This window comes from Python bivittatus, unplaced genomic scaffold (genome assembly GCF_059951505.1).
Source record: "Python bivittatus isolate LINGU-HERP-01145 unplaced genomic scaffold, Pbiv_v1 ctg000980_np1212, whole genome shotgun sequence".
Classification (NCBI taxonomy): Eukaryota; Metazoa; Chordata; class Lepidosauria; order Squamata; family Pythonidae; genus Python; species Python bivittatus.
Window position 1 is genome coordinate 3,554,119 of NW_028277125.1, and position 20,677 is coordinate 3,574,795.

The 20,677-nt window shown below is 46.4% G+C and overlaps 1 protein-coding gene and 1 non-coding gene across 4 annotated transcripts; both read right to left on the reverse strand.

Annotated features, from left to right (window-relative positions):
• Positions 1 to 7,708: 7,708 nt before the first annotated feature.
• On the reverse strand, positions 7,709 to 18,954 carry NUCLEOLIN (nucleolin multifunctional protein). 3 transcript variants are annotated; one of them, XM_088132018.1, is made up of 15 exons: positions 18,803 to 18,954; positions 17,103 to 17,213; positions 16,293 to 16,542; positions 14,904 to 15,038; positions 14,177 to 14,354; positions 13,817 to 13,902; positions 13,223 to 13,352; positions 11,574 to 11,710; positions 10,937 to 11,060; positions 10,076 to 10,227; positions 9,836 to 9,962; positions 9,575 to 9,726; positions 9,354 to 9,480; positions 8,255 to 8,478; positions 7,709 to 8,168 (listed from the first exon to the last, which is right to left on the reverse strand). In XM_088132018.1, exons 1-15 carry the CDS (start codon positions 18,818 to 18,820, stop codon positions 8,086 to 8,088), a joined length of 2,034 nt encoding a protein of 677 aa, XP_087988144.1. In that variant the 5' UTR covers positions 18,821 to 18,954; the 3' UTR covers positions 7,709 to 8,085. The 3 variants fall into 3 exon arrangements, with proteins under 3 accessions (XP_087988144.1, XP_087988143.1, XP_087988142.1); XM_088132017.1 differs by having other exon boundaries at positions 14,174 to 14,354; XM_088132016.1 differs by having other exon boundaries at positions 13,817 to 13,903; positions 14,169 to 14,354.
• LOC112541463 (small nucleolar RNA SNORD82) lies at positions 14,616 to 14,681 on the reverse strand. Its single transcript, XR_003085448.1, has one exon. It is a non-coding gene; the product is annotated as a small nucleolar RNA SNORD82 (small nucleolar RNA).
• Positions 18,955 to 20,677: the final 1,723 nt, after the last annotated feature.

Below are 20,677 nucleotides of genomic sequence, written 5' to 3' on the forward strand. Positions count from 1 at the left end.
CTTTAAGAGGTGTGGACTTCAACTCCCAGAATTCCCCAGCCAGCATGAGGAATTGATGGGGACATCAATACCAGGGAAGATCGTAAAGCAGATCATAAAGAGGAGGACTCTAAATCTTTTCAAAATGGCCCCGTAATTATCAGATGTCAGGGTGGATTTGTCAGGATCAAGTCTTGCCAGACTCACTTCCTCCAATGTTCTGAACAACTTCCTTGGTAGATAGTGGGCATTCTGGAAAGGTAATATATCTTGATTTCACCAAAGCATTTGACAACTCTAGACCCTCTGATTAGGAGGCTAGATAAATGTGGGATCTTTCCTTTAGTTTATAGAAAGAGCAATGGCTTTCAAGACACCTTCCAAAGGAGAAGAGAATACTAAAATGATCACAGTTGGAGCATTCCTGCATTTTCTAGCTGTATTTACACACATACTTAACTACGCTGGGTGATGTGGGGTTTTTTTTTTTGGTTTCCCACCTGGTATTAGCATCTTTCGGTTGTGTGTTGCACACCGTGTTGTGCAAAGCAAGAACAAGATTGTCACAATGTGTAAGGGTGGCATTTGGTGATGAGATGTGTGCATCTTATTATTCCTTATCATTTTATAATACTTTATAATGCTACTCAGCTTCTCTGGCTTTAGACAGTTTCCAATTCAGAAAAGACAGAAATTAGTCATTTCAAGCCCAAAGTCAGCTGGAAGTATTAGTAATAACAACATAGTAGCCCATCCATAACGCATGATAAATCTCAGTCTGTTCACAAAAGGTCCATTTAAACAGTACAGTCTTCACTGCCCTTGAAATACAGCAGAAAATATTCAATGCGTGGCGAGGCAGAGGGAGGCCGCAGGGAGAAGGACTGTACTGTGGTTGGGTGGTGGTTTGGCTTTCAAAGGAATCTCTCCAGGGATCTGCTGGCTCTCTGGTTTCCCACACTTGGTTCAGTCAATCCCAGAAGAAAAACCGGGACGGTATCCTTTCCCGCTGCTGCCTAGGGGTTTTTCAGCTGGGGATGAGTGGAAGTGTCAGGGCAACTTCAGGGTGCTGGAGAGATGCGTGAACAAAGACACTGACATCAGCGGGACCATCTTCCGCCACTTGCCAACAGTCCACCCGCTCACAAACACCCCCGAGAGAAATCCAAAAGAATAAGGAAGAAAAGAAGCCTTTTTTTGCAGAAGAAGGATGCAGAGGCTTGCAAGGTAGGTTTTGCCACACGTTAGTCACGCTGCATTTTTGGCATAAATATGCAGAAGCCCAAAGCACTCGATTACAGTGGGAAGTCAGAAACCACGGGTGGCACACAGCAGTTTATCTCTTTGGAGGAAGCTCTGGAGTTTGGGGTGGCCAGCTTTGGTGGAGGGGGCCTCTTCGTAGACTATTTGTTGGCCAATCCAGGTCCTCTGGATGGGTCCGGTGTGGGGCTTTGGCCCAGGTGGCAATGGCGTGGGAGGAATGCCAGATTGGGTGGAGCAACGGCAGAAATCTTGCCATCTTCATCTGGGTCCTTGGACCTCATTGGTGGAGGATTATAGCCTGGGCTATGGCTGAAGGGGGCAAGGCTGAACTGGGAGACATTTCACCACCAGTTTGGATCCTGCAGCTGCATGGTTCTTCAGCGTCTGGCCACATGTGGTGACTGCTGGACTCTTTTCATCTGCTTAGGTAGATGGGCTGCCTACCAGCTGTGTGGCCTAAGTTCTGATCTGGTGGACTGGGGGGGTTTGTAAGGCAGGGTGTGGGTAAGGATGAGCCTCAGGACCATCTGTTGGGCTGCTGTGAAGGCATCCAGCAAAGTCACTCAGAATTGGACTCCAGCTGGGCAAGTCCAGCCAACATGGTGGAGGCACGGTCTGGCTTTGTTACCTGGGAGGAGTTTGATCCTATAATTCCTGAAGAAGAAGACAGGACCTTCAGGCCACCTGTTCGTTAGATCCTTGTCTGTCCTGGCTTATGAAGGCTGCTGGATGGTGATATGTGGTGGGATCAGCTTCTTTGAGAGAGAGGCTGGCTGCATCGGCCATTCCTCATCACCGGATGCAGGTACCCTGGACAATGTCCATCTAATATCTACCTGCTCAGGACTCGTGTGCAAGCTGGGAGTCTTCCTGGACTCCCAGCTCCTGCTTGAGGAGAAGGGCCCACTGTGGCCAGGAAGGTGTTTGCACGGGTTCATGTTGTGCACCAGTTCTGCCTATTCCTGGATCAAGTGACTCTCCTCATGGTCACTCAAACCTTGGTCTCCTCGAGGTTAGACTACTGCAGTACAGTCTGGAAATTACAGCTGGTCGAGAAGACAGTGGCACAAGCAGTGATGGGTGGGCCACGCTATACCCATGGAACATCCATGCTCTGTGATCTGCACTGGTTGCCAATTACCTTTCAGGTGCAATTCAAGGTGCTGCTTATTAGAGTTTACATGGTAAGGGGCCTGGCTATTTGAGGGGCCGGCTATCCCCCGTGGGGTCTGTCCATCCTGTTCACTCTAACAGGGTTAACTTCTTTTGACCGCATCAATTAAACAAGGCCATCTAGCAGGGCGGGACTTCTCTGTTGCCACACCTACCTTTGGAATAGCATCTCCCCAGAGATCCACGTGGCCCCCCACCTTGCCTGCCTTCAAGAAGTCCCTAAAAGCCTGAATTTCCCCCCACCGCCAGGCCTTGGGTTAGGATGTTCTCGCCCCTTTAGTTGGGGTTTGGACAATTGCTGTGGCTTCTACAACATCGTGCATCCTTTTCTATCTAAAACGCTGCTGTCTTGTAATCTCGTGAAGCTGCCCAGGGTCCACGTGGAGTCAGGCAGCCTAGAAGACTGACAAATGAATCTCAGGGTTCCTGGGAATTTTGCAGGCCCACCAAGCGAGTGCTTAAGAAATGAAGGATGGGCTGCCACGTAGAGGAAGCATTTCACACGGCCCCTGATCACTGACTAGAGTTCAGGCGGGATTACTTGTGTCTCACTTTGCAACGGGCGGACAAACGGAGCAGAGTCAGCGCACTGCAGCTCAGGGCTTCGGTTCCTCGGTGTTCTGCTGCCACCTCGTGAGGAGGAGAGAGCCTTGCGCTCCAGCGTCCACGCAAGGCTGCCTTTCCCCTAAAAGCCTCTTTCTCCCTCCAGAGTCAGCTGTCTCGAACTACAGCTCCCATGAGACCCCGCCAGTCGCTGGGGGAACTGGAGGCATCCACCTCTGCAGACAAGACTCAGAGAAGAAAGCAAATGTTGGAGTTCTTGCTTGTTTTCACACCATCCTCTTATACTGGCTGTGTTCACAAGACAGGCCAAGCTGGGTAGAGTTGGTCTTGATTAGTCTTTTTTCCCCCTAGCTTAGTATGTTGTCTGAACCCAACCCGTTTGGTGCACAGGTTTATTTTTAAAATGTTTAAACTGCCTCAACCAGGGCACATAACCCAAACGTATGGTGTGAAACCTGAAACTGGGTTGATCTGGGTAAAGTGCATTGTGTGAATAAGCTGAACTGTAAACTCAGGAGCTTGGAAAGGTTTCCAAACTGAACCATCCAAGGAAACCTAAAGAAAATTAAAATGAAGTTTTGCAAAGTCTGAAAACGGAGCTGTTGGAAAGCTAGCCCCCGTGCAAGAAAGAAAGGGGTTAGATCAGTGATTCTCAACCTTTTTGAAGCTGCCGCCCCTCTAAGGAGCGGAAAATTTTTCAACGCCACCCTTTGGGGAGGGCGGGGGAGTTACTGAATTATAAAAGGCAAAAATTTTAAGTAATTTTTTTCAGTAGACTTACACACCAAATTTGTTCGATTTAACTCGATACTTTTGCCCTGGAAGGTAATTGCATTCCTTTTATTAAAATTAAAATGACTAATGCAAAAAAAATGAAGCGAACGCAAAGCAACTCAAGAAACACGGGTCAAACCAAACATTCATATTGAAAGGACGCTCAACGCACGCACTGCGATTAATCGTGCAGGAAGACAGCTGACGCATGCGCTGTGCTGGTTGGGATCGGAGAAGAATCGTCGTGTCGAGTTCTTCAAGGTCAGCCTACCTAGAATACAAATTCGTCTCACCGTTCTTAGAGGTGCGTGAGGGCAGCCGTCACGTAAGTTCGTTTTATTGCTGGTACAAATGGTGTAAACCGGATAATCGATTTAATAAATTTTGGGGGGAGTTTTAAAATTAAGTTCGAATGCCAAAACATGCTCATCGCCCCTCTACCGCCCAAAACATGCCCACCGCCCCCCTACCCCCCAAAACAAGTTCACTGCCCCTCAGCATCCTCCCACCCCCTCCGGGGGGCGGTACCGCCCCTGTTGAGAACCAATGGGTTAGATCAACTGCACCTTGAAAAGGAATTCCATTTTAGCACATCTGAGGGGTTTGGGAACACGGGACTTCCCATGAAGACGTCTTTTTTAACATGCAAACTCAGCCCATCTTCTCCAAAGCTCTCAGAGCAGAGCGATACAGAGGTCGTGTTAGGTCATGTCCCCAGGCGTGGGGCTTTTCATAACTTCCACCACCACCCCTTTGCTGGGGGGGGGACGCATTTCTCTCTTATTAGTTTATCCTGGGTGGTATTTTTCAATTACGTTGTCCCCCAGAAGGCACCGCGTGACAGGTTTTGTCCTTTATTGGAACCGGGGGACATTATATAAATAGAACATCTATATTTCTCTGCTCTGAGACTCTAAGGCAGTGTTGTCCAAACTTGGCCACTTTAAGATGAGTGGACTTCAACTCCCAGAATTCCCCAGCCAGCCATGCTGGCTGGGGAATTCTGGGAGTTGAAGTCCACTCATCTTAAAGTGGCCATGTTTGGACAACACTGCTCTAAGGGAAGTGGGACTGTAGAGATGATTGGGACCATCACCCCTTCCTGCTACCACTGAACCCCGGGACCTGGGTACCTCCTAAAGCTACTGCACTGTATGTAGTCATCTAGAAGGAGAAGGTCTAGGGGTTCAAATTTCTAACGTGTAGCCTGAAAACTGGGTTGCTGTCTCCGTTTCCTGTTTTCACACAACCAGCTGAAGATTGGTTACTAATCCTGATTTCCATACTGAATGAATGTAGCCTATTTGGTGAGTTTATGGTTCAGTGTGTTGGGGAAAGCCAGAAAATAGGTAGAGCTGGTAACCCTGTTAAGTGTGTTGTGTTGTGTGAAAGCAGTTAAGGGTCTTGCTCTCAATTATGGTGGGGGGGTTGGGGGGGAGCAACCCACGGCCTGTGATTCTCATGCAGCCTTTCTAGCACCCCCAAACCACATGGCTGAATCTTGACATTCAAAGAGTAAAATGTGTCCTTATATTTCCTTGGGTGTTTTTCCTTACAAATTAAAGTTTTCTTCTCCCATCCTTTATTTTAAACCTCCTGTGCCCCCAAAACATCATTTAGGGGCTGGTTTCATCGCCCTTTGGGCCAGTTTTGTTAACCCCCTGCAATAAAAAAAAAAAAAATCAGCCCAAGAAACAGCCATTTCTGGCCATTTTTCCAGGGAGGGCATGTGAATGGGTGAGATGGAGTTGGCTTTCCCTCGAACACTCACTCTTCTCATCTTTTCAGCCTAGATATTTTAGAGCAATGACAACAGTCCAGGATTTATCAAAATTCTTATATTTCCTCTCATCTTTCTTGAAGTCCTGCTCTGCTCCTTTCTTTGGCGAGCACCTGAACACAGGTCAGCCATTCGGGGCTACCCAAAGACAGTCTTCAAACAGAATCGCTTCCATAAGGAATAGCAAATTGGAATGACCACAATCAACTTTCCTAATTCAACCCACCACTGTCTTGCTTTAGCAAAGTAACGATGAGAACCACCATACCTGCCTCTAGGTTAGAATGCTAGACTGCTTTCTGGTAATTTCCCTGTAAATGTGCAGTTCCTCGCTGGAAAGGGAAGAAAAATCTGCTGGGCAATCAAACTGGCACATTGGGAAAAAGATTTAAAATTCCTCCCCGCTGGAGAAGCTTCTGGAGAGGAAGAATTGACCTCCTGTTAATTTCAATCCTGGCTGGACGCTGAGAAAACACTGCTCTTTTGTCCATCAGATTAAGCCAATAGAATGGGGTGCTGGTCCCAAGTTCCCCATCCCTTTCCGGCCAGATGTCCTTGAAAGAGATGCCTAGATTATATCCCTCTGAAATGGACTTGCCGCCTTTTAAGGGAGAGTTCAAAGCAGCTGCTCGTCACCTAAAATGAACAGCTGCAGGGAAACAATGAATTGCAGAAGAGCTTGAGATGGCAGTCAAGGCTTTTAAAATCGCCGTGGTGTCCAGGTGACTTTCTTGGCACTACAATCAAGCAAATATTTTTTCTTTGGGAGAAAAAGGAAGTGGCTACAAATCTTATTCTTTACTTTGGCTGATCTAGAAGGGTTAGCCCTGGTTATGGCTTGGATGGGAGACTTGCTTGAAATACTAGGGTGGTGGTGGTGCTGGTAAAGCTTGGGAAGTTTAAAAAAAAAGGTCGGGGGAAGGCAATGGCATGCCAATTCTGTACAGTCAAGGTGAAAAAGCATGGTCACAGCTATAAAATCATCTCAACTTAGAGAAAGAGCATTTTAAAAAGTGCTTTGCCTTGGACATCTATTATGGAGAAGCTTTACATACTAAGGACATTGAATCTAATGAAATTATCCGCAGCTGACTTCAGAAAATGTTAACCTATTAATAAGACTCAAGAAAGCAAGCATTTTATCTACTTCCCCCCATTAGCTTTACACTTGAAGTACAGTATATCCTCTGAATGAGTCAAGATGCAGGCAGAAAAGAGCAGTGACTGATTTCAATGGTCAACAGCAAAAACCCCAATGCCCTCAGCTATCACCCTCCTTCTCTTAAAGCAATGCTCCTCAACCTCAGCGACTTTAAGATGTGTGGACTTCAACTCCCAGGATTCCCCAGCCAGCAAGCATGGGGAATTCTGGGAGTTGAAGTCCACACATCTTAAAGTCACTGAGGTTGAGGAACAGTGTCTTAAAGCACCAAGTGATCTATGGCACACCATTGGATTAGACTCAAGCCATCCTGTTTACACTCAGATTATGTGGTATGGTAACTGGATCCAAAAGCCCAGGAAAGCCGTTTTTCAACTCCAGTTCCTGTTAACATTTTGAGTTTAGAAAAAATGTATTAAGGGTGGGAGAGAAGGAGATAACTAAGCTAAAGGCATGTTAAGACTCACACTTGAGGTAAATTCCTGCTCTTAATATTAGAAGTCGGTGGAAGATTCAGGATACGCTTAAACATGGATTAATCCACATGGTACACAAAGCAGGACTTAAAAAAAAGAAATAACTGAAGAGAGCCAGTTTGGGAGAGTGGATAAAAGCACCAAGTTGGAAAGCAGGAAACTGTGAGCTCTCATCTTGCTTTAGGCATGAAACCAGCTGGGTGACTTTGAGACAGTCCCTCTCTCTCTGTCCTAGGAAGATGGTAAAGGCAAGCCACTTCCAAAAATCCTGCCAAGAAAATGGCAGGGACTACCAAGGTACTACCAATTTCTTACCTGCTTTTTTCTGTTATCCTGTGGTTACATGCAACTAGAAAGGATAAAACCAAACGTTTGCCTGAGTAAATCTGAGACATCTCTGCCATGATTGCATTGCACCAGTTCATTGAAAAAGCTGCCCAATTTCACTCAAGATGCTGAGCTGAAATCATACAAGCAGAGCATCTGATATCCCAACTTAACTGCTTCATAGCCTCAGGAACTGGAGAAACACGAGAATCTGTTTAGGCCCTTTAATCTGTCCTAGACAGTTTGCTGAGACACAAATGATAAAACATTTTGCATTTTTACAGCAAGAAAAAAACAAAGAAAATGCCTACAGAAATGTATAAGGAAGTTAATTTTGTACATGGGTAAAACATTATAAATTCAGGGAAATACATGGACACAGCTCAACTCCCACATTTCTTGTTGCTTTTAAAAAGTTCTTAAGTGTGGCCAGGCAGTCAATTGGCTGTTTCTTCGTTGAAAGGAGTCTTCCAAGAAGCTCCTCAGGGACTGCAATGTGTCTTGGAATGTCCTCAGAAGGCTCTGTCATTTCAAGGTGACAGAATTAAAACCCCAGAGTCCTTTCAGATACAAGGAAAGCAAGCCACTCAGTCGTCAAACTTTATCTTCTTTCCTTGTGGTTTATGGTCACCACCGCCACCTCTGCCTCCCCTGAAGCCGCCGCCTCTGCCTAGAAGGATGAAGAAAGCATTAGAGAGGAGCCAACCCTCAGAGCTACTGTGCATGTGTTACTCCATCGCGCAGAGGGATGCTTACCTCCAAACCCTCCTCTGCCTCCACCCCGGCCGCCAAATCCGCCTCTGCCACCACGTCCACCTCTGCTGCCCCGGCCAAAGCCTCCACCGCCGCCCCCACGAGGAGTGCCGCCTTTGGGCTTGGCAAAGTCGAGGGTCACTTTGTTTCCATCAATCTCTCCATCCTCCATGGCTTCTTTGGCTGCTTTGGCATCTTCTGGGGAGCTGAAGTCCACAAAGCCAAATCTAAAAGAGAGAGTTCAGTCACAACAGGAAGCAGATTCCACGGAGAGGTCAGATACAAGGAGCTCCTACTGTTCTGTTAAAGGACTAGTTTCAAAATGCCAGGTCCCACGAAGACAAATTAGGAGAACTGACTGGCACCGCTAATAACGTTTTCTCCAGAAAGCACGATGGAATAAGGCATGAATACAAAACTACCCCTCCCCCCAAAGTTCTGTACTGCTGTAAAAGGAATTGGCTAATGCTCTGGTAGGGTGAGCTGGAGCTGAATCCAAGAGTGGAGAAGGCCCCCTTCCTTCTCTTCCCCAACCAGCTGCTCAGGAACGCACAGCTCATTCTTGCAGGAGATCCACATCCTGTAGAGCTCCTTGCGAATCAGGCTCAGGGGCCCGTAAGCCAGAGAGGACTGCAAGCTGCCCCTCCTGCAGAAGATCTCAGGCAAGGCTGAGAACTGCCCCGCATCTTAAGCTTCTTACAGCAAAGGCAGCAGCTGACGGCTGGCCCTTTTAAAAATGCAGAAGGTCTGCCTAAGCTCAGCTATCGCTACATCTGTCTCTGGAATTTCCTGGCCAGCTATGAATTTGAGAGAGGTCATATGCAAACTTGTCCCACAGCAATGACAGTTATTCATCCAAAGGAATTGGAGGCACTCACAAGATCAGTGCTGCAGGTTTACTCTTCTTCTCGTGCGAATCCACAGCCTGCCACTGAATTTACAGCAGGAAGGAGCTCATTGAGAAGGCAAGGAACTTCTGCTTTAAGTCATTTTATACTAAAAAAAAACCCCTTTCAGCTGAGCTCAAGTAACAGTTGGCATCCAGTGTTTTACGCTTGCAGCACTTCAAGAGGCAGACCGAGCAACGTCCTGTTGTACCTACCCTTTGGAGGAGCCGGTGTCCCTGTCAGTCACTATTCTTGCACCAACGCAGCTTTCAAACGACTCTCTCAACGTCTCTTCAGTAGTGTCCTCTGACAGCCCTTTGACAAACAGGGTTTTGCTTTGCTCTAAACAACAGAAAATGCCGGGGTTCAGCACTGGCAGAGAGAGAAGTTAAGGGCCCTCACCAAGGTTCTGGTTTGGATGCCAATCTCTACTTACGGCTAAAGCCTCCTTTAGCGTTGGTGTTTCTGTTTTGTCCCCCCGAGGTGCTGAATTCTAGTCTGATTGTGCGCCCTTCGATCTCTGTGTTGTTGCAGGAGTTCATGGCTTCCTTTGCATCCTCAGCTGTGGGGAAGTCGATGAACGCGTAACTGTTCAAAGAGAAGCGGGGATCACTAGGGGAACCCCGTGGCGAGAGAGAGACTACTGCCAGTCTCTCCCCTCTATCCAGGGCTCCTACTCACTTTGGCTCCTACTCACCCTTTGGGTCTTCCCTGGTTGTTCTGTGGAATCCTGATAGCTGACGCTTTCTCAAAAACTTCTTGAAGGGTTTCTTCAGTTGCATCGTAAGAGAGATTGTTCACAACAAGCGTCTTTGAATCTCCACCTGTGTAAAAACCCACACCGCCAATTGAGAGTGGTCCCTTGTCTACCTAATTCTGGAGGTCTCTGCAGCACGCCGCTTTTGTCATGCCAAGCTGATCCACCTCGGCATCTTACCTGGCTGCACTCCCTTGATGGGTTTTCTGGCGTCCTGCTGGCTCTTTTCACCTATGTAGTCAAGCACAATAGGACGGCCGTCTATCTCCATTCCTTGCTTTTCCAAAGCTTTCTCTGCATCTGCCTCCGTCTTAAACTCGATGTAGGCAATCCTACAACAAAAGGAAGGGAACAGCATTACAGCGTTCACCGAAGGTTTTTCTGGGAAGCCACGTAACAAATGAGTAACACTACCACCTCCCTTGCTAGGTTCACAGAGAAGCAGTAAACCACACACCTCCTTTGGTTTTGTCTTCCATTAACCTAATTCAACCAGTAGAGTAATTTTTCGGGGGTGTTTTCTTGTTTGATTTCTTTTTCTCTTTTTGTTCATTTTGGTACAATTTCATAATTAATTTGTCACATAGTATTGTTTCTCTTTTAATTTGTTTTTGTAAATTGTTCTTTCTATACTCTTTAAAAATTGCAATAAAAATTATTTTAAAAATGCAAGTCCAACTAGTATAACTTGCAACCCATGATTTATGGATCGCTCTGATACATGAATAGCCTTTATGACTTGTTTAATCCCCCAGTTTAGCAGAACACACAAGCCCATCCAACACCAAACCTTTCCAAATAGGAAAAATCCAGAGGATTTTTAGGGCACATCAGAACTAAGCAGGTTTTGATGTGGCCTAAAATTAATCAATCTTAAATGAATCTTTAGCAGAATGGGCATAGGAGCTCCAAAAATAATTAAAGCTATATAGCGATTTAAATACAATGATAGACAATGGCCTTTAAATTATTTAGAAAAGAAAGCAGCACAAGTACATTACAAATAAATAAAAATATATTGGCCGCCTTAGAGTAACATACCCTTTACTATTCCCATCCTTGGACACCAGTCTGACCTCCAGGGCATCATCAAATACTGCATGCAGTTCATCCTGGGTGACACTGTAAGCAAGGTTCTTCACAAAAATGGTTCTTGCTTCTCTCTCTAGAAGAAAAGCCACATATTACGATATCATGCCATTTATTTTACGCATTGCTGGGCAACCAGTCAATCAAAACCACAACATATTGGGGAAAAAAGTGGTAATTTAACAGTAATTGTCACATGCATACACAGCTTCAGCTGAAAAAAGCTCTAATCACACATGCAGGAGTAAGGATTGCTTTCATAAAAAGCTTTGCTGGAATAAGGACATTTGCTTCTTGACTAGTCTTACGCCTGTCTGTGTGTGTGCATGCCTTCGAGTCAATTTTTTACTCCTAGTGACTGCCTAGACAAGTCCATGCAGTTTTCTTAGCAAGGTTTTTCAGAAGTGGTTTGCCCTGGCCTGCTTCTTCCTGGTGCTGAGAGAGAGTGACTGGCCCAAGGTCGCCCAGCTGGCTTCATGCCTAAGGCAGGACTAGAACTCATGGCCTCCTGGTTTCTAGCCTGATGCCTTAACAACTACACCAAACATACAATATATAAAGTAAGTGCTGCCAAACATACGTTGCTCACCTTTTTTGTTCTCCCGAAGGCTCTCTTTACTCTTTGCTTTTTCTAGTTTTGTTTCCAAGCCCATCAATTTTTTCCCATTTAATTTGAGTGCTTTATCCAGCTCAGCTTCAGAGGAGAAATCTACATAACCAAATTTCCTGTGTAACAGAGGAAGAATTTTCAGTATTTAACTTCTCTCTAAAAATAAGCATTAAACACGCATACATGCACACACTCACACACAATTGCTTTCTCAGGTCCAACTGCCATCCAAGAGATAGCTGGACCCATACTGAGAGGGCTCACCCCCTCCTTTGCTATTCGGTTGCACTACTCTTGCCATTCAGAACGTTCTGTTACTTGAAGTGCTACAGGGACAGATAAACAGCAGCACACAGGCCAGAACAACACACCCCAATATCCCTGTTCAGCCAAATTCCCCCCCCCCCCGGTGCAGAAGAGTACACACAGAACATACATACATACTGAATCTTAGCAGATCTCTTGCACGCTTCTAAATGCGCTCCACAATCTCCACAAAGGGGCACAAGAGAATGTGCAGAATGCAACAATGAACACCCCAGAACTAAGCAAGTCAATCAACTGGAGTTACTGTTTTTGTCTTTTGAAATGCACCTTGAGAGAAATGCGCCTGAAGAGCCAAACCAACCAAGGCAAGCCATCAGCACAGCAAGTTTGCAAAGAAGTGTTGATGCTTGTTAAGCCAAAATGTCCATGTGCACTGTCATGCTCTTTCGTTCTGCTGAATTGGAAGCCTTCAGAGTGTTATTGTTAATGGGAACTCACAGTATTTAAAACAGTAATCCTGAATCTGAGCACTGGCAGGACCCACAAGAATGTCAGGTGCACACGCAAATTCTGAAGCTCAGTAGGGCAATCAAACCAACACTGTACCAGCAGTGTTTGCAGTAACATTAATCTACATTTATTCTCTGTTCTACACACACAGTGGGGGAACAGCCCTAGCCAGGATGGCTCCCTCACTGGGCCACTCATTCCTTCAATGCCTGCTGCTTCGCTCAGAACGCCATTCCCTGATCACCCCATCCACTCTAAGCCAGTTTTCAAATTTGTACACAATCTCTGTACAAACCCAGAGGGAAAAAATTCAGAACATCCCAGTTATAAGAAACAATTTGCAACTGGGACTTTACGTAGTGCACAGAATGAGCCTGACCTACTGCAGAATGTAACGAAACTATTATTGCCCATGACTTGGAAGCAGGATTTTATGGAGACAGCCTAAACTGCATTAGCTTTTTTTTAGCAGCCATGTTGTACTACTGATTCATGTTCAGTTTGCAATCAACTATATCTCACTCCAAGTCCATTTTCACACCTAACCCCACCCAACACATTCCTCTTTTCTATCAGTTAAATTTCATTCTGCTGGGTTCTGCCCTCCTTGGTAAGCTCCAAGATTATTTTCAGGCTTGTTTCCCAATGTATTAGCCACCTCCAATATCTCTGTGGCATTTGCACATCTGTGAGCAATCTTTCGTTCAGCAACTGAAGGTGTACAAATCCCAAGCTACAACCATTACCACCACACCTCTATGATCCACAGGTTGGGGAAGGCAGCTCTGAAGTGAAATTCTTACATTTTAAAAAAGAAAAGTCCCCCAATACTTCCAACATGAAATTCTTACTTTGAGTTGCCAATTCGGATTTCTTGTACTTGAAGATCCTTTTTGCCAAAGAAATCTCTGATGGCAGCCTTCAGTTCTTCAAAGTTCTTGTTTGCATTGAGATTACTCATGAAGAGAGAGAAGGCAGACTCTATAAAGTTAAAAGGAAGATAAGAAATTGCGTAAATAACCCTCAGGAAAGACTGTATTATCTGGAGTGCTTGTGGAAGGATACTAATGTCTTTCAGCTTTATAGCATGGACATTAAAAAAAACCTCAGCCTCATGCTACTTTGGCCTTTCGTCTTCCACCTGATGGTGTATTTGTACATTCAGTGTGCAATTTTTGGGAAAAAGGGTAAGATGACAATGCAGAACTATTATCCTCTAAAGGACAATAATGCACAATTTGGTGGCAGAATAGCAAAGATCTAATGGTTGGGGCTAGACCTCACCCCTTATCTCTGAACCTAGAATATCCTGTCACGTATGTTTGAAATTTTGAGGGATGTCAAGAACTGGATGACTAAAATAAATATTTGAAGCAAAGTTAAGGGATATGGAGAGAGAAGTAATTGTTAACAATTTCACTGTGGGTCCTGCGCGGGCCATTCACCTTCTGTTTTCTTTTTCTTTGCATCTGGGGCACCTTTTTGCTTGGTTATTTCCTTCTTTCGTTTTCCAGACATCTCTTGCAGAGTTTCTGGGGAGTAAAATGGCAAACATATATAAAAAGCGATCTCTGTATCTCTCTCACACACACACACACAGAGGGAAAAAAGCCCACAGGAGACAGAATGGCACAAACTGGTGCTGGATCAGGACTTGACTATCTTTAGGTGTGTTCATGTGTGATTTGGACCACATCAGTTCAGCGAGAAATCATCATTTCCAGCTTTAGGGCCAATATTGAAAGGTATAGACTGATCCTGTACGCTTTGTAAAAGCAGTGGGACATGTCAACTCACCCTCCTCCTCCTCCTCCTCCTCCTCCTCCTCTTCTTCATCCCCTTCTTCCTCGTCATCATCTTCTTCCTCAGAGTCTTCAGCTTCTTCCTCAGAGTCTTCCTTTGCCCCCTTTGCTGGTGCTGCCTTTGCTAGCAAAACTTTCTTTCCCTTTGCCGGAGCGGTTTCCATGGGCTCATCTTCTGACTCTAAAGCCACAAGCAAAGAGCCATTTTGAGTAACTCATATGATCCACAGGACAAGACAGACTCTCAAGAATTGTTTTCTTTTAATTACTTTGGCATCTTTTGCATGGTCTCTCCTACTGAAAATGCTCTACCAGTCCTAGTCAGTATAAGGTGATAGGTAGAACAACTAGTGCCACCTGCTGACATTATACAAGTCTGCTCAACTCATTTTAAAAAATGTCGTTAAGTGGTGCTCTGCAATTTGACTTAGGAACACGATCAACACATCAGTTCATATTAGAGACATCACAAGATCAGTATTAAGTCCCAAAACTCATCATCTGTGTTGGTATTTCCCCACATCACTTTTCCCAGTAACCTCCCTCTGCTAATTTCTCACAGTCTAATTGCTCTCCCCATCATTAGACCCAATTCAGTTAGACTTGAGCTTGTTGCAAAGGAAAGGAGCGAAGGCTTCTCCGCCCCTGTGAATCTGCTGTGCTTTTTCTAGCTATCACTTCTTTGTAATTTTTAGACTGAGGAAGCTGCACTTCTCTTAATGAGACTTACCGTCATCTTCGCTATCGTCCTCTTCCTCCTCATCCTCAGACTCTTGCTTGGCAACTACCGGAGCTACAGGCTTCTTCTGAGGTGCTTGGACTCCACGTTTTTTCACTGGTACAGCAGGTTCCTCCTCAGATTCATCTGCAGCAAGCAGTTTAGTTTAGCTTAGTTCTTAGTCAATCAACACTGAAAAACGTACACTTCATAAATTGATTCCCCTTCTGAAAAAAGATGGAGTGAGAAAAAAATAGGCGATCCCCATTGAGATCAACCATTAAAGTGGGGGAAATCTTTTCCAGAAGATGCAGCTCATAGTTTTGGGCTGCCAAATACAAGGAATACTGATATTATTCCTCTTATTCTGGTGACTGGAGGCTGTGAAGGTCTGGATAGGGAACAACGGGCTTCAGCTGAACCCTGGCAAGACTGAGTGGCTTTGGGCCTACCGATCTCGGACTATGCTGCCTTTGGTGTTGGATGGGGCTGCACTGCCTCAGACAGACCCGGTACGCAATCTGGGGGGCCCGCCTGGACTCACGAACAGCAGATGGCAGTTGTGGCTAGGAGGGCTTTTGCACAGGTTCGTGTTGTGTGCCAGTTGTGCCCATTCATAGATCGGGAGGCTCTGCTCAGAGTCATTCATGCCCTTGTCACCTCCAGGCTGGACTACTGTAATGCACTCTACATGGGGCTGCCCTTGAAGAGCATCCAGAAGCTTCAACTGATGCAGAATGCAGTGGCGAGGGCAGTTACATGTGCTCCCAGAACAGCATGCCACACCTCTGCAAGGTGCACTGGCTGCCAGTTTGCTCCTGGTCGAATTCGAGGTGCTGGATTTAGCCTTTAAAGGGCCAGGTTATTCGAGGAACCGCCTCTCCCAGATTGCATCGGCCCGCCTCATTAGGTCTGTCACAGAAGGCATGCTGTGGGTACCATCTGCCAGGGACTTACATTTGGTGGGTCCCAGGAGGTGGGCCTTCTGTGCCGTGCTGCCTGCCTTAAGGAACATTTCTCCCCTCCAAGTTAGGTTAACCCTATCCCAGTTAATGTTCCAGAAGTCCCTCAAGACCTGGCTTTGTCACCAGGCTTGGGGGTAAGATGGCTCCGCTACCACAGTTGACATATTTACTCTCTCCCTACCTTGTGGTTTGTATGTTTTAATGATATTTGTAACTTTTAATAATGATTGTTCTATATTTTTACAATTATGGTTTTTATAGATTGCTGTTTTATTTGATTGCTATACACCGACCAGAGTCGCTCTTGGTGAGATGAGCGGCCATATAAATTCAATAAATAAATATTATTTAAATTTATTGGCCACCCAACTCAGTGGACTCTGGATATGGCAGAACACCAAAGCATTCACAATAGACTCTACCCCACCCAATTCACCTTCCTCGCTATCATCCTCGTCATCGTCATCATCATCTTCTTCATCGTCCTCTTCCTCCTCACTTTCTTCCTTCTTTGCATTCTTCCCATTTTTTGCTCCTTTGGCAGAGACGGGTGTCTTCTTCAATGGAGTAGCAGCTGCTTTCTTTGCTGGCGTAGCTACTGTCTTCTTTGCAGGAGTTGCTGCCTTTTTGTTGGGAGTAACTATAGCTCCTTTTGCTGGGGTAGCTGCTTTCTTAGGCGCAATCATCTGCAGGGAAAAAATGCAACAGAATAGGCAGTGGTATCTAGCAGCCCCCAACATAGGCAAAACGGATTAAAACTCACTATTGAAATACTTTCAGTAATTATTTTATGTCAAAAAGATGAGTATGACCCAGCAGGGACACTACTGCAGGAAAAAGATACACTGCAGCCATCGTTGCATATGGGAAATGGTTGCTGTCCATATAAATTGAACACTTTCATTGATGTCTTCATCACACTTTACAAGCGTGGTTGAACGTATTCAAGCCACATGGGGTGAGGCACAATGAAGCAGGGACCCTTCTATTCCAATGGCAATTGTGCTGCTAAGGTAACATGAAATGAGCCTCAGGCCAAGCTCGCTTGGAAGCTGAAGGCTGTGTCCAGAGCACTCCCTCTCATTCCTAGTCACAACCACAGCCCACCTTGTTCAGAAGATTGAACTGAGAGACAGCAAGCGGCTCAAAGTCTCCCCATTAACTTCCATGGCTGAGGCTGGACGAGAACCTGGATCTCTCTGCTCCTAGCCCAACACCTTCACCACCACACCACACTGGCTCTCACCTCTTCCTCACTGCTCTCCTCTTCTTCAGATGAATCTTCTTCATCACTGTCATCAATCTCCTTTGGAGGAAGGGTAGTCATTTTCTTCTGTTTAGGCTGATTTTTAACATTCTGTAAAACAAAAACAATGAGGACATTTTCCTCACCATCTAGAATATTTACAGCTAGCCGACTATTACAGGTAGTCCTCACTTACTGGCCACAATCGGGACCAGCAACTTCATCGCTAAGCAATGCGGCCGTTAAGTGAAACATTTCAATAAGCATTCAATAAGAATGCTTATTGAAACAACCACGCTCAGCCATCTTCTTCCCAGACCACACTGCCAAGAGATCGGCATTCAGACATTAGCCACCCCACAATTGCTTCTGTTTGCTCTTGCACATATCTAAAAAATATAATCTGAAGCAAACACTTAATTCTTCTACTAAGATCAACGGAGCTTTCAATTGTTTACAGTTCATTTATATTTAAATAAATCAGCTTCCTTGTCTTTCATTTTGCTATCCAGGCATACTGAAATCTCCAGGGGTCCCACAGACTTGGATGATATTAGAGTGGCGTACAGGGATGCAAATTTTGAAAAGCCCACATACTAATATAAAAGACAACCTTGTTCAAATGAACCGAACTCTGCTAAGGACACACAAGGTTACTTACACTGAGCAAAAGTTGTACTTATGTAATGTGGGGGTCACTAAGGAATAGTCCTGCTGGGGGCAGTCTTTTTCCAACCAACGCCTGGTATGTGGCACAGCACATGCTTTGCACACAGAAAGCCCTGCCCAACCCTCAGAAAAGGTCTTACGGATCAGAGCTATGAAAAAAAAACTTTCCCAGTTCCAGAGCAGGCAGCGATCAGAGAATTCTAGACCGTATCTATTCCCTCTGAATTTACTTAGGGTTAGGGCAACCATATGTGCCCATTGGGCACCCCGTTTTTGACACCCAGTAGGCGGCAGAACTTGGTGCCACGCTCGGCCTGGCGAACCTCCCTCTCTCGGCCTCGTGAGCAGCAGTTCAAGGAAGCACCGCTTCCCGCTTCCACTACTAAAGCAGGAGAGAAGAGGACTGGCCAGTGGCCCCGAAGCCAAGCCAAGCCGGCGCCGCGTTGGCGATCCAAGCCGGGCGAGGTAGCGAGGCCTGGCGCGAGGCACCACGTGGACCCCCGAGAGGAAACGCGGCGCGCGGCTCTCCCTTCCTCCCCGTTCACGTGCTCCCGCCGCACGGTCGGAAGGAGGGGGTGTCACGTGGTGGAGGAGGTGCGCGCGAGCGAAAAACTCGCGCCCAGGACGGGCGCCTTCTGTGCGCGCGCAAACGAGCGACGTAGGGCGCCGCGAGGCAGGCTGGGCGCCTAGAAACTCTCCCCAGCGCGCGTGCGCACGCGCGCTCTCTCACTCCCAACCCGGTGCCGGGAGGGGGTGTCTAGAAACCGCTGAACGTTCCACCGCCGAGCGCGTGTGGGCGCCCAAGAAGCGCTTCAAACCGCGAGGAAAGGAACAGGGGAAGAAGGAGAAGGGGGGAGGCTTAAGCCGCTTTTAATTATCGTCCTCTCTGCTTTCTTCACCGATTACGTGCGGGAGGCCTAGAAACCGCCACGCGCGCAAGGCCTCCGGAGCTGCCCGCCCTCGTCACCCTTCAACAGCCCCGGTTTTTAAACCGCCGCCATCATCCTCCCAGCCTAGGCCGCGAGTCTCACCTTAGCGAGCTTCACCATAATGGCGGCGGAGTTGTCCGGATGTTGAGCTGCTGAGAAGAACCTCCGCACGCTCCTAACGCCTGGCTCGAGACTCCGCCTGAACCGAAAAGAGGGATCGCTTCACTCTTTCCCCCGCCCCACGCGGTTGCTATGGCCAATCGGGGGCCGCGCACTCTTACGCCCCGCCCACTCGCCAGGATGGACGGCCGCTGTTCGAGCTCCCCCGAACAGGACACATCTAACCAATGACCGCCGTCCCCGCCTCATCCTATCAGAAACCGCGCCTCTTTCAGAGGCGGGTGGAGGAGATGTAGCCAATGGAAAGGCTGAGCTGACGAACCTGGGCTCTGTGATAGGTGCGCTCTCCTTGGCGGAAGTGGCGGGGTGAAGGAAGTGCGGCTGCACGTGGCGCTGGGTCCAGTCCTGTTCCATGCGCCGCTCTTCCTCGCTAAAACGTGGTTGGCTGGAGTCGGGGGGGGGGGGAGTTCGTGAGAACACAGCCGGTGTCCAAAGGCGATCCGGTTCGAGCATTGTCCGATTCTTTGTGTGAAGGAGAAGCTACTGAACGTTTGGCTTCCCGATTGAGGGTCTTTATGTTCTGACCTTAGCAGATGAGACATTTCTCCAGCTGATGTGTCTGGCTTTAGCTTCCCTGCAGAGTGGTCAGATTAGGGCAGAACGGGTAACAGCTGAAGCTTTGTAGTGTTAAATACCATAGGCAAATATCTTTTGCCAGTAGGTTGTCTCCTGGGTGTTGTGGGACGATGTCTTTGCCTTTCTGTGGGGATTTTGGTATTTGGTTGGCTCCTAGGGCAGGAAAAGGAGCATGGACCCATAGGCTGTGTTCACAGCCTGGTTATTGGGGTTACATCTAGACTCCACATAAAACGATATGACCTTGACACTTTTTAACCTTACTGGGAATAAACAGTAACGTGTAAAACAGTGGGAGCAATCAGCTTGCTTAGTTTCTCATCTTTTAGGGGTTCTCGGACTGTGTGTCATAACCCCCAGGGGTCACAAGCAAATTCTTATTCAACATAATAAACCTAAATGATTCACGGTGCTGAAAGATGACAAATCACTAGAAAATATCTACTTGTGGGGTATGTGTGCTCTACTACAGATGGAAACTATACTGAGCAGCTGTTCTCCCCCACCTATTTGGTAAATAGCACCCATAATGCACATCAGCCTGTCCATTGCATGCAGTTTAGGAATCCTGGATGTTACCATGGCGGACGGGTGCTGAATTCCAATATAGTGGAAGCTGCTGGGGGAGAGGGGGAGGTTATTTTAACTTTGCATAGTTTTTATTTTAAAAAGGCATTTAACTTTGCCTCCCAAAGCTTAATTTGAGGTAAAAAAGGCCCACCATTGGTCGTCTTTTTTCTCTGAGCGTGTACCTGCCTGGATTTGATGTGAGGCTGGACGAACTGACTTCATCAGACTTGATTACAGTACTGTGTGATTTTTGTATTCTTTTAATGTGAATGTTTTATTGCATTTCTATTGATATATGTGAACTATTGAGGGTCTTTTTGATTGCCGCAGAGCACAAATCTAATAGGTAAATAAATAAACTAACAGCCTGCTTATCCAGAAGAAGCATGTGCATGAGTTCCCTCCAGTGTAAGCCCCCCTCAAATTTGCTCATGAAGAGTTCAACACACAGCTTGAGAATTATTATTATGGTTGGTCACACAGTCAGCCAGATGTTTAGACTGGATTTGGCATTTTTATCCACCTGTTGAGTCCTTCCCAAGGACCTGGAATAGGCAAATGTTGTTTGATGGTGTTAAAGGTATCATCGCAGGATATAAGCTGTTCTAAGTAAAGCTGCCTTTTGTAGTTGACATCATCATCATCATTTAA